General features: G+C 32.7%; 1 protein-coding gene across 1 annotated transcript in view; it reads right to left on the bottom strand.

The window, feature by feature from the left end:
- Positions 1–494: 494 nt before the first annotated feature.
- The window catches only part of LOC148603136 (uncharacterized), a 52,390-nt gene continuing 38,702 nt past the window's right edge, over positions 495–14,182 (bottom strand). The window contains exons 2-8 of the mRNA XM_088551501.1: positions 13,504–13,758; positions 8,375–8,647; positions 7,186–7,548; positions 6,299–6,433; positions 4,332–4,394; positions 2,947–3,022; positions 495–1,563 (exon numbers count right to left, since the gene is read on the bottom strand). Coding sequence (XP_088407627.1) covers positions 597–1,563; positions 2,947–3,022; positions 4,332–4,394; positions 6,299–6,433; positions 7,186–7,548; positions 8,375–8,647; positions 13,504–13,758 — 2,132 coding nt within the window. The 3' untranslated portion in view covers positions 495–596. The remainder of the gene's footprint in view (positions 1,564–2,946; positions 3,023–4,331; positions 4,395–6,298; positions 6,434–7,185; positions 7,549–8,374; positions 8,648–13,503; positions 13,759–14,182) is intronic.

Below are 14,182 nucleotides of genomic sequence, written 5' to 3'. Positions count from 1 at the left end.
TAGTTTTCTTCAGCCGTTCTTTTATCGAGGCAGAGTTGTCTTTCTTTTTATTCATTATGCGTTTCTCAGTTGATAAAAAAACAACATCAGTACTTATAATTGATATGAACAATAAAAAAATATAATTCCTTATCAGAAATTCCATTGTCATTCCGCCAATTTTGTTGCTAAGGGCCGATTGTTGACAATAATACTGATAATTGCTTTCGTTATTTTTTTAATGTTGAAAAAAATGTTTTTTCTCACGAATTTAAAAATAAACAATTATTTAGTAGAAACGATAACCTTCAGAAGAATTTTTGACACAATATAAGGCGGTAAATATTTGTTTTCGTCAAGCTGCCAACAACCGAAAATCGTCTTGATAACAATAACCACCGATTTGACAGTGTGAACATTGTGATCTGGATTTGAAATGTCTTCGGATTTGAACTATACACATTTTTCGGAGAAGCCGCGTTGAGAAAAGAATTAGCAAGACATTCGCAAAATTATTTACTGTTCACTCATGTTTAATGTAAGATAATAAAAGTTGTACAAAAGTATATAATTTACTCCACATAAATAAATAAATACTATTTAGTTAACACATATGACTAGTAATACTGTTCAGATCTCGCGTGACTATCTGGAGATTCTACATCGTATCCATGACCATTTACACGTGGTCGATGCATTTGAGCAGGAGGCGGAAAGTTATGGGGGTGGTTACCATCGCATTCTAGCATACAATGATGTTGTGGTAAGTATCCTGTTTGCTGTCGTTTAGACTGAGAAGGCTCTTCTAATTCGTGAATTTGAGCATTTTCAGAAAATGTCACTTCCGGATTATCGTTAGGAAGTGTTGTTCTATGCGTCACAGAGGCACTTGGTGGAACTTTTCCATACATTGGATTATGAGCTTGTTTTGGCTTTGGCATTACTTGGGGTTTTCTCTTTGGTTTTTGAACAATCGCATAATCGTCATCATTTATTGTGTAATGTTGAACATCCGGGTTACCGTTTTTAGCACCGTTTTGATATGCAATATTAAGACTAGTTGAACTACTACCCTGAGAATCATTTTGAGGAGGGGGAGAAGGAGGACGTTGATTTTCTAATAGTTCAGGTGGTGGAGGAGGGGGGAATTCATCCACAGTACATTTAGACAATACTGATGCAAGCATGTCACCATTCAGTGTATCAGATGTTTCTTCTTTGGGCTCATCAAAATCTAAACTATCATAAGATGCATATGGATTTTTTATATTTGGAGGTCTGAAACTTGAGGTCCTATTACCTGATACGTTATTGTCATCAACCGAAATTATGTTTTGTTCAGGGTGGTATGACGACTTATTTACGGATGCATAAGGGCCATCTGATGATATCGATGTGTACATCCGGGTGTTTCGTTTTTCTAGGTGATTGAAGCACGTCTCTCGATCGGGTGACTCTTCGATACCTTCTGAGAATGTCTGCATAGATGTCCCTCCTGGGTCAGTCCGACGTCCCGAGTGACCGGAGTCGGTATCCGACTGCATTGCAAGCTTGTATTCCCCTGTCTTACGTAGTTTACAGTACCTACAAAATTGTTGAAGCTTTAAGTATTAGTCTTTGTAGGAATCGTGCAAATTTTGTAAAATGCGATACAATAAAAAATGCTACATATTTTTTTTACTTTAGTTATAAAGTTGTTTTATAGGTCTACATGATGAAATGTATAGTAGTTATTCGTTCCAGTCTGTCTGCTCTTAGGAGATAATCCACATCAAAAAGCCAATAGTTTCTATCGTATTTTAGTGTCATTTACAGAGTTACCTCCCTAAATTTTGAATTCTACCGTACATTCTAAATGATTTTTATCTCCTATGAACATGGTTTATATGGACAGTCACATGTTACTTTCTGTTTACTATGACATTTTCAACAAAATATCAAAACTAAATATATGTATGCTTTACAACCATGAATCCCACTTTGCATGATTCTTATAAGGAGCACAAGTAAAATAAACACGTGCATGTGAATATATAACTCCAAGCAATATCTTTCACCAAGTTTTTCCTTGCAAAGTATTCATGTCTTTAAACCTACATTCTTTCGTTTCTCAATGTATCTTTATGGTTTAGATATTTTATAAGGAAGGGAGATATATACGTGTACTTTACAACAACATTAAAACTATATATTTCTTCTGCTTTAAGAACAAGTCAGACGTTGACTATGAAACTGTCTGTGTCATCTATACATTTTACCGCATCTACACTTTAATGATTTTCCATTTACAAAATCAGACACTGCTAATGGTAGGGGCGAGTCCTGGTGCAGAAAAAAATACACAAAAAACTATGCTTTTTTGATCTACATATGCCATATTTTACGTAACTGCATATCTACACAGAACTATAGGAGAAAACTATAACTCATCTCGCACTCAAAAAAAAAAAAAAAAAAAAAAAAACCACAAAACGACAATTCTTAAGAAATGCCAATTAATTTACAATCTATATAATTTTCATCTCAAAAGTGCAAGAGTAATCAAAGGAACCAAGGGTATAGCGGTAATCAAGAGAATGTAATCAAGAAACAAAGACCAGACATGGAAAACAGACATACACAACAAAGAGCATAAAGTGACTAAAATCACATATACAAAGTAACAAAAGCAAATGAGCAACTCGGACTCCACTAAAAACTGTGAGCATGGACCTGGTGCACCGGTAAGGTAAGCGTCCTTTGCGGATGGAAAACCGTTAAAATTGCAACAACAGAATGACAATCAATAATTAGTGGTCTGTAACTCTTTCTGAATTAACAATGTTTGGTGGCATTTGCCTTGCGCGAACCCCACCCCCTTTCCCCATTCTGATGTTTATAAAGACTGCTTCAAGAATCGCCTCTACAATTGGCAGTGTCACAGTTATATTACTTGTTAATACTAATTCATTGCATTGTATCACTTACCGACAACACACTATACAAATGCCTATAACCAACCAGTATGCAACCACAAACAGAAAAAAGTTTATTACCACGATTTCTGGAATGGCAAAAAAATTTAACTTATGATAGACCCTAAGCAGAAAAAACACAATTCATTTTATGTAATTTTTTACAATTGTTCTTTGGTATTTTTGTCTTTGCTTTTGTTGTTTTATCTGTCAAAATTGTATATGCGATGCTGTTTTAGTTCAAACACTTTTCATCTTAACAACTGAGGTCCGCTAGAAATATATAATTAAGTGTCAGTTTCTGTAAGAATCAGGCTGTGGGTGAAATATGGTACGAAAAAAAATATTTTGATAGTTTAATTTGACTATTTTCACCATCAGAATCACGGAAACCAGACTAAAGATTTTCCATATCATGCTGGACAATTGAGTTACAATTTCATTGAAATGCACTGAAAATGAACATTTCAAGGGAAAATAACTCTGCCAAAAACCTCATTTTTCTAAGATTTTATTGAACAAAATCTGAGCAAATCCAATTATACAGAGATCAAATAATTGTCTTTTCAAAGAGAGAAAACATTCTTGAGTGAAATTTTATGGGTGGGGTTTTGACATGCATGTTTCTAATTTTTCCCCATTTTGCCTGATTCTTACAAACACTTACACTTAAACACTCCACTTGGACAATTGAAGGTGCATAGTGTTAACCTGTGTAATGTATGGCAAACCAAAGTGGACAAAAATCAAAATTTTGTAATATTAGAAAATGACTTTGTAAACATTACAAAATCATTTTTTGATATCAGAAAAGATTTTTTAATATTAGAAATTCATTTTGTAATATCAAAAATTCATTTACTAATATTACAAATTATTACAAATCCTGATTTAGTAATATTATAAAACGTCACACATTTTGTAATATTTCAAATTGAATTTGTAATATTAGAAAATAAATTTGTCAGTCACATTTTTTTTATTTTACAAAATGATTTTCTAATATTAAAGATTGTAATTGAATACAACAAATCCATTTTCTAATATTAGAAAATCAATTTCTAACATAAAAAAATCGTTTTTTAATATTAGAAGTTCAATTGAATTTTTAATACTAACAATGTTTTTTTTAATATTAAAAAAGTGTTTTGTGATGTAAGAAATCTAATCTGTAATATTAGAAAATGAATTTGTAATATTAAAAAATCATTTTTAATATTAGAAAATACTCATTTTTGTCCACTTTGGCTTGCCATAGTAATGAAAACATTGATGTGATACAATAATCACATGTTTTCAAAATTAAGGTAAAAACCTTGATATCATAAACTATAGAAGGTAAAAAATAATTGTTTTCAGAGGACGTACCATTGCAAATATCTATGAGAATGAACTTACTAAATATAGAATCGAACTTATCCGGATCAAATGAGGAAATGATGGCCTGGTCGGTTTCATTATCTGCAAAGAAAATCGAGTTATCATGTTTTATAGATTTTGGAAATGCGAAAATACTTAGTGTTTGTGGGTGATCATTTACATTTACAGTTTATATTAACAGATAACCCCTTTTAAATGTTGGTACTCATATACATGTAATTCATTACTTTTGTTACCATGGGAAGTTGTTTGACGACAAACATTTGGAAAGAAAAAAATATCCCTTTGTAAACGGAACATCCTAAAAGTTGCAACTACTCTCATTACATGTATGTGCTCGGATTGCGGCGGATTCGACGGAGATTAGCCAACTGGGAAAGTGACCGCTTATCTGTTTTATTACCTTTTTTTGTTCAAAACACACATCAAGATTAATTGTAATATATTTAATAACTTACATGCTAAAAATTATTCAAATTGTTTGGTTTGATGAATTATAGGTATTCCACATGCCAAATAATTTACTAGTTAGCGCCTGTTTTGCATGGGGGAATAATTTCAAAATGTACGTCTCAACAGCAATTATCTCGTAAATGACCACGGAACACAAATTAAGAAGAGTAAAATAAGCAGCACATCAAATTAATTTGTTAAATTTAGTTCAAATTAACGGAAAGCCATCAATCATGTATCTTTATTTCAATCGGAATTGATAAAATGTATTAGGACATATGATGTCAAGCTATAGAAAATATCGGTCGTTACTTTCTACTGCTTAAGTAGTACTCCAGCTAAGAATCATGTAAAATGTGATTCATGGTTGGAAAGCCTACATATTTTTATCTTTTATATTTTGCTGAAAATATCACAGTAAACAGAAAGTAACATGTAGTTTTTCATACAACCCATGTTCATAGGAGATAACAATTATATAGATGCACTGCATATTTCAAATTAAGGGAGATAACTCTGTAAATGACACTCAAATACAATAGAATCTATTGGATTTTCAATGTTGATTATCTCCTAAGAGCAGGCAAATTTGAATGAATAATTACACATTTCACAATATAAACCCATCAAACAACTTAATTACAAAAATAAAAATATGTAGCCTTTTTAGGGTGTATCACATATTACAGAATTTGCATGATTCTTACAAAGACAGCTACTTAAATGCTTATGTAGGCTCGAGGAACCTCGGTTGCTAAATGCAGCGAATAATAATTCAAACGAATGTTTTATACTCGATTAATAGCTCGGTTTCAACTCACAAGAGATATATTACGACTTACACTGCATTCAAAATGTGAATGGAGAGTAGCTTTGGAATAACTTTAAATGAGACATAACCGTCCTAACGGTTCTTAATGTTTTCAGTCAGTAGAGTTAACTACTTTAAAACATTACATAGATGACAACTTTAATAAAAATGTTCCGTTATGTGTAGCTTAACATGACCGTAGAGTAATATTATGTCACATTCAGTACATTAAAGCAACTTACCAATGCAAAGATTAAGAAAATTGAAGATTCTTTCCCCTGTTAGTCCGAATAAACCAAACGTTTTATAGTATGGAATCTTGATGTAGATGTACAATTTCATAGAGAGATTTATACACTTATATCGGGCCAGTATTAGCGCTAAACTAATTGCACACTCTTTACCAAAATTATGCCAATCCTGAAATATTTTCGTCTTGCGCGAATTTGAACTATGTCTATCCTGAAATAATTGTGCACATCCGAAAGTAATTATAGTCATTAGGCTAATAACAATAGGCTATGTATAATTATTTGAGGCAAGACATAAGTTTATTTAAGGCGAAGAATATATATTTCCCACAAGGCATACATTGTAATTGTTCATTTTTTATCCCAATACAGAACACTTAAAAAAACCTTAAGCATGTGATACTTTAACCTAAAGCCTGTGTAATAACCCAGTAATATATGACTTACCAAGTCATATAGACTTCACTTACTTTTATTCCCGCCTGTTTGAGTCGTGTCATCTATGATGTATGGACCCGTTAGAGTCATATTATTCTGCGATGAGGACGAAAAGCATTGTGAGGTATACATGGCGTAAGATGGAAGAAGTGACCTATACTCTCGTACTGCAACACAAACAGATTATGCTATATACTAATATGAATCAATCTAATTAAAATTAGACCTATCAATTGTTCCATTCAGTCACTGCATGTAGGATCTAGCAACGCTACTTTCTGTTCTGATGACCTTTCTCACCAGCCAATGAGATTTCATCTTTCATGATTCTAAAAGCATTATTCCAAGGGAAAACCCTGAGGATTCAGAAAAGGTCATAGAACAGAAAATAGAATGGAGTGGTGTTAGATCCTACAGGCAGTGACTGAAAGAAACATTGATGGATCTGATTTTAATTAGATTGTAATATGAATATTACTTGCGAGCATAAAACGCTAATACTATACACATATTGCCTGCAGTAGTGGATGATACGTAATCTAACACACGAGGTAGGTATGTCACCCGACACGTAGTCGAGTGTGATATGCTTTCTGAGTATGTTACTCGGTGTATAACCCACTACATCACACTTTTATGCACGTATGCATAATCTTTCAGAAGTAACGGTGCTCCTGGTCCATGCTCCCAGTTTTTAGTGGAGTCCGAGTTGCTCATTTACTTTTGTTACTTTATGTTCTTTGTTGTGTATGTCTGTTTTCCATGTGTGGTCTTTGTCCCTGGATTACATTGTTTTGATTACCGCTATAATTTTGGTTCCCTTGATTACTCTTTCACTTTTTGCATACACTAAAAACCGAGTGATAAAAGATAACAGTATGCATAAGCGGTGTTTCTATCACACTACAAGCATATGTACCTTGGTATGATATTACAAAGCGGTTTCCATGTTGGTCACCTGGTCGGTATGATGCATGGCGGATGTATACAGCGCCGCATGATTCACGTACTTGGTTAGGTGTCGTTGTCAAGCAACAGTACTCTGTCTTTACCTTCATCGTCCGACAGTCGGTGTAGGTAATGCGTAAATAACTGACACTTTCTCTAGAGAACATCACGTGGACTTTTAGTTCCACTAACTGACTTTTCCCGGGTACAATAGCCCAGAAACAACCATTTGGGTTACCATAAGGGTTTTCGGGAAATCCCGGACTTTTGATTATTCCAAACAAGTTTGACATAGTTATCATTTCTCCTGTGCATAGATCATTTGACAGTGTCTCTAAAATATAATATAACTACGAATAAACAATTGTTCGTGAATGTTAAATAAAACATACATGTATGCAAAATACTAAGTCATACCAGTGTACCGGGTGTTTGTTCCAAAGATTTTCTTGTAATTTGAACTTGTCCACAGAGATATGGCGTCAATATTACCGAGAGCATTTATTTTTTTCTGTGGTGGTCATAGTTTTTCTTCTTTTTTTTAATTTTCTGTATCCTTCTCGGCATTAAGGAAAAATCTAAAGCGATATACATGTATAGCGGTCGCTTTCCCCACTAGTGACCTGACCTGAATCATGGTCCAAAGACCTCGTTCCTGGATTTTTTGCTCCAGGTTTACTTTTTTTAATTTCTAGCAAGTCAGATTTCATACATATGTAAGGAAAAACAAGTACTGATGACATACTAATTTTTTAGCCACTTTGCTCAAGAAATTGTATGCAAGGTAGGTACGTCTGTCTCATTGGTGCCCGATGGGCATCGTATCGAAAGTCATAGTTTTGGGTTATTCTGCCCTTGTGTCTATCTTTATATATGTATGTATGTAGTTGTGTCTGTCTGTCTGCGTTTTTATTGATAACACTTATGCCACCTTTCATTCGAAACTCTTCTTAATTATATCGTGACTTTATATGAAATAGGAGTTGATACACATTAATATAACCCCAGACAAAGGAGATTTATCTTATCGAGGTTTTTTTTTAAGTGCGCTGTGATTGCAAGTGGCAACTTTAAAAAAAAAGGTTTCCGGACTCGCTCAGTATATATAAAGTAAGAGGGACCAGACGTCTACAGTGGTGTTGAATAAGTAAACTACTTACCGGGAATACAAATATAATCCACAATTAAATTAGCATTTCTTTTTGAAGCATGAAGGCAAGTTGTATTTGGCATAAAAAGTCGCAACCCTGAGGCAAAGCAAACGGTCTTGCCTTCACATAGTATGTATAAAGTTTGTAGTATGCTCCAGCTGCACTCGGTGTCTGGGTCAGTACAGAAGGTCTTATATACATGTATTATATTGCCTGGTCTACAGAACAGACCCCCACTCTCGTCACTGCATAGGTTAGTTCTACACGGTACTGGAGCTATATCTTAAAAAGAATATTGAGAATGTTTATACATGTAAATGCAGTGAACATTTACACAGTAAGGACGTACGAAAAAAGGGTGGTACAACAAGATTAAATATATATATGTATATCCAAGTATAGATGGAACCATCAGACAAATTACAACGCATTAAATCTTTTTAGAACGTTGAACATTTCGCTTTGATACATTATGTATAATGTAAAAGAACTATTCAACCTTATATCAACAAATAGTTCGGGAAACATTGTATATGTACATATGAAGAGCGAGAATGATGGCCAAATCATAAAAGAAACATGAGCATTGCATTGACTTTGATCTGAATTATCACCAAAAGCACGATCTTTATATGAATTTTAATCTATGAAAAAAAGATTTATCCCTCGCATGCCAACAACTTGATCGACCGAAAATAGACAGGTAAAAGTTTGTTGGCATTCGAGGAAAAGTTGCAAGTAGTTATCACAACAAAAGTGCATGCATATCTAAACTGTGACACTAATTAAACAAATAGGTAAATTTACAAGTAGCTAAATCTAGTTAGTGGCAAATGGTATTTTTCTGTTACTGCTTGAACAATTGGATTCTTTTAGAATGAAACTTTTTAAAGTATTGCATCTTAACGTTAACTTGTAAATCATCAGGAATTCCAGTATATAAAAAATTCTACAATAGACTCTTTGGACTTGAATGTTTTTTTTTTAATATTTCTATAGTTGTGTGTGCTGCAATATCCTCCCAAATTACTTGATGGAATTTCTTGAAAGTTATATATATATTGTTTGGGTGTTTGTTATGTTCGCGACTCATCGGAATTCTAGTTACCCTATTTCATTGATTTTCTTGAAACTTTGTAGAGTTGTGGAACACAATGTATTATGATACTGTGCTTCTACTCATGCTCACCCAGTTTCCAGCTTATTCGAAATTATTAATTTCCTTAATTACATGTTATTATCTTTAAAGTTCAATGAATTGGTCTTCATATAAAACTTTCATTTCAATAAATTATTTAAAATTATATCGTTCGTTTTAAATTATAATAATAGTACTTCACTATACTTTCTATAATATTTCTAACATAATTTGCTAATTAACCTTTCCATTCCCAAAATATCTTTGTTAAAAATTTAATAGATTTTTAAAAATTTTATTTATTTAAATTTATAACGATTTTAACCCAAAATCTACTACTTTATCTCTTACAAAAAATTTAAAAAAATGTTGCTGTTTTATCAAGTTCCCTTATTATTTTAATTGTTAAATACTTATAAAATCATTTTAAAAACATCCATTGTCATTATCAAAACATCTATTGAAATCTTGTTGTTGGTGTTCGAGGAATAGGCAACATGTAAAAAAGAAATTGGCATTCGAGGAAGTCATAGACATAAAAAGAGTGTTTTGTCTCTATCAATTAATTACATGTATCTAATATGTATTTAGGTTCCATCAAGCTGAAAATGTATTCTAATATAATCCTGGTCTCGGCGATACCACGATATAGCTGAAAGTTACATGTGTAAAACCACAAAAACTTATAGCAAATAATGAATATTTCCTCATCGTATTAAGGTTTCGTTTTAAATTCAATTCTCTCATCACGACTCACTAGTTTTACATCACTTCGTGCACGTTAAATCAATTGCAATAGTTATTCAGTCGGAATATAACAACTATTGCTCACCATGCACGGCATGGTTAAAAAAAGAGTTGGTCTTTTAGGAGGGGATTACTTTGAGCCATGAGATACTACGAACTGCGTGGTTTTATACAGAACACTACAATTGTCTATACATATACATAAATTCATTCTCGGAGTTAAATCCAGACAATTAGCTAGGCACTGAACTCGGCTAACTGATTTTTTACATTTTATCTATATAACGTATATTATGTTAAAATCATTATTAACGTGAAGGACGTACGCGATTCATAACTTAGGGCACAAATGTAAATTTAGAAAACAAAACAAAGAACTATTTTAGAATAAGTTGTGAGATATTTTTGTGAAACAGATCGTAGTCACGTTTAAGTTCGGTAATTTTTAGAATAAGGAATCATGCAGTTAGGCCATAATTAAAATAATATTTCCCCTTACCAAACTACAGCTCCTGGCTTTGAGTAGGCAGGTAGGAAAAATATATTTTTTTTCTAAATTGTTCGTATGATTCTGTAAAAACTATGACCAAAGAAGTGAAAAAATGTTGCCTTGAAAATAAAAAAAATCTTGTCGGAGAATTGCAATATATCCTTTGGTTAGGGTCATTTTTTCTGGATAGGTATATTTAGTGTATTACTAAGGGAAAACAAACTTAATTTCAATTTTGCCCTTAGATGTAAATTTTAAAAAAAGTAGATGTTGTACGCATAACTTTGTATACAATTTGGCTTCTTCTATGCATCTTAAATAAGGAAGTATGGTGACTGATGTGCTATTTGATGAGAAAAAAAATCTGGTAGTATAATTGAGGTCTGGAACTGGCATGTTAGCAACTACTAGTAGTTATGTATTATTCTAATTGATATTATGCTTGTTTTTCATAAATCCAATATTATTAACTTGAATTAACTTTGCAACCTCTTTTGAAATGAGCATTGGTGTGCGTTAGTGTGCATTCTTCGTCTACATTTGATAGAGGGAGGAAATTGGTTCGGCTCCCATCAATCTAGATCATCTCCACCGCATCTTTGTGACTATCGTCAAGTCAAGAACCACAAACTTTAATTTTTTTGTATGCTTAATGTAAAGTGTGATGCCCAAGGCAAATGAAAAAAAAAGTAGACTTTCAGATAAAATATCTCATCGCTATAATATTTAACTTGTATTTATAGAACTCGGTATTTTCGAATTAATAATGCTCTACACATGATGAAGATAGTCTTACAGTATACCATCAATGGTTATAACAATTATAGAACCTTTACCCATGACAAGAGGAAAATAGTGATCAAGCTTTTTTGTCAGGAAACTCATACTTGAACAATAATTAGATTTCCTCTTCACCCCTAAAAGATGATATAATATATAGTACAGTCTAATTGTACGAGCGTCATCCTGCAATCTGATTCTGATTATCAACACTAACATCTATACACTCTTGTAAACGTGTGAATCAGAATGTCTTAAGTACCATTCTGTGTAAGAATCAGGCAATGGGTGGCACATCATATTTCTCCATTTGTTTTTTTTCCCTTAAATACATTCAATACATCTAGAAAACAACTGAATATCTGCTTACATTAAGTTTATCCTGAAGCATGGGGGATGTAGATATTTTTTGTCTGCTTATATAAGGAAAAAGTTCGGGAAAATATTCCCGCCATTTTTCCATAGCACATTTCAACTAAATTTGACTTATCAATATCTTAAAAAGGCAAACTTTTCAAACACTTCGACTGTAATTTTTTGGGGTTATACTTTGATTATGCAATAAATGTCCGTGTATTTTTTCTTCATGTGCCACACCTTATACATATTTTACCTGAATCTTAGACGGAGAAGTACTTAATTCTTAACTTATAGGTCTCTAAAAGGCACGGGACTGGTCTAGTGTTGGTAGAAAAAATCAACATCAGTGCTCAGCTTCGATAGGTTTTGTTCCCCAGTCATAAATAGAATTGTTACTTTACCTTAAAATAAGTTTGAGTTATGGCTAGCTTTGGATGATTGTCTGAAATGTATTAGCTTATCATCAGTCTTTAGTAATTATGCCAGAAGAGTGTATTTGCCTATATTATGTTTGTCATGCTTTATCTTAGTTTAAAGAAATAAAACTTTTAAACTGTTGCTGATATAAACTTAATTAGTCATGCAACATTACTCTTATACTAATCGTTTTGTTTATACTTCTGATATTTTAGCAATTAAATGCTTAATATTTATATTTTTATAGTTTTACTTCATAAGTAGGCCTATTCTACCGGTTCACGTGTTCCATGCTCCTAGTTTTTAGTGGAGTCCGGGTATCTCATTTCTTTTTTTATTTTTTTGTAAGTATTTTTGTTTGTTTGTTATGTTGTATATATATATATATATATATATATATATATATATATATATATATATATATATATATATATATATATATATATATATATATATATATGCTTATTGACCTTGCTCCCTTTTGCATTTAGAATACCATGATTATATATAAAGTTTTATCAGAATCCGTCAAACAGTTCAGGAGGGGTTGCGCGTACATGTGTTTTGTAAAAATAACATTGACGACCAGTTTGACGTACACACAGACAGACGGACCCACTTATTTAAAGCAAAACAAGTAATTTATCTCCCTTTCATTGAAATCATAGATTTTTAAACAGAACTTGGAGTGGTATTTCATGTAAAAGGGAACGGTTGATAATCTTACACCTGCCTTCAGTAGCAAACTATGCCGGGATATGAAGTGTGACAATCTAATCCATGCTGGCAGACTGACTTTTAATGTGGGACAAAAGTGTGAACAAATTAACACTGGTGTTTACGCAAAAAATAAATTAACACTGGTGTTCACGCAAAGACGGAAAACAAACCTTATCTATTCGTTAGAATCTGGTTGTCTGCATGGTTCATTTTGGAGAACTCAGTTAATCTTTTTAGACTTACTTTGGTACTAAGACGTCATTAAAGTAAAGTTTTTGTTAATAACAGATTGATATTTTTTTCATTCTGACTGGAATCCGTTTTTAAATCAAATGATAAATTATGAGTCTATGTAAAAGTCTTACGTGTTCAAAAATGAAGGACATCCATTCCTTGAATACTTTTTTATCGAAAGTCATCGCAAATAATACAAGTATATGTACGCACCTCTATCTGTGTCGACCCATCCTCTTATTTTAAACTTACCTCGAACACATCGGTATGAGATGAGCACCTGTTTGAAAGTAAACCCCTTGCAGTAGGACCAGACCTGGTTCCTTAGACCGACGGTGGAACACGAGTTCTGTCCGTCACAAAAATCTAGTATCCGATCTTTCTCTGGACAAGTGTAATTATTTGGAAGACATCTAACATCTGTTATTCTAAGAACTCTGCCTGACCCACAAAATAATTGTTTTCCGCTGTTTTTGCAAGCATTTGTAGTTAATTGTTCAGGTATATCTGCAATAGAAAACAGATCTAATTAGATGTAATCGGTCAATGATAGAGAAGTTTGAACTTCTATGTCAAACTAACTTGATATTTCTCGGTCAATGTTTATTTATTTATCTATTTTTTTTTGGTATATGATGATTGAAAAAAACCATGATATTATAGCACCCAATCTTTGTTTTTCAAATGACCATTGTTTAACCCCGTCTTAAAAAATATAGGCAAAAATAACCGCATTTATATGTCATGGTTTTTGTAGGTCACTTGTGAAAACCATGAATGTCTATAACATTGACATTGGCAAACCCCCTTTAAAGCACGTTATCGATACAAATTTACGTGTTATATCTAAAGGCCATTTCTAAACCTGTTGCACTGTTTGGTGTAATTTGTTAATTGACATTTCTAAAACACTACCTTTAACGAAATGACA

Source organism: Perna viridis, chromosome 11 (genome assembly GCF_037379345.1).
Source record: "Perna viridis isolate PV_CMFRI_1.1 ecotype Kerala chromosome 11, ASM3737934v1, whole genome shotgun sequence".
Taxonomy (NCBI): domain Eukaryota; kingdom Metazoa; phylum Mollusca; class Bivalvia; order Mytilida; family Mytilidae; genus Perna; species Perna viridis.
The sequence above is the reverse complement of the archived record's forward strand: the minus strand, read 5'-3'. Positions and strand labels throughout refer to the sequence as shown.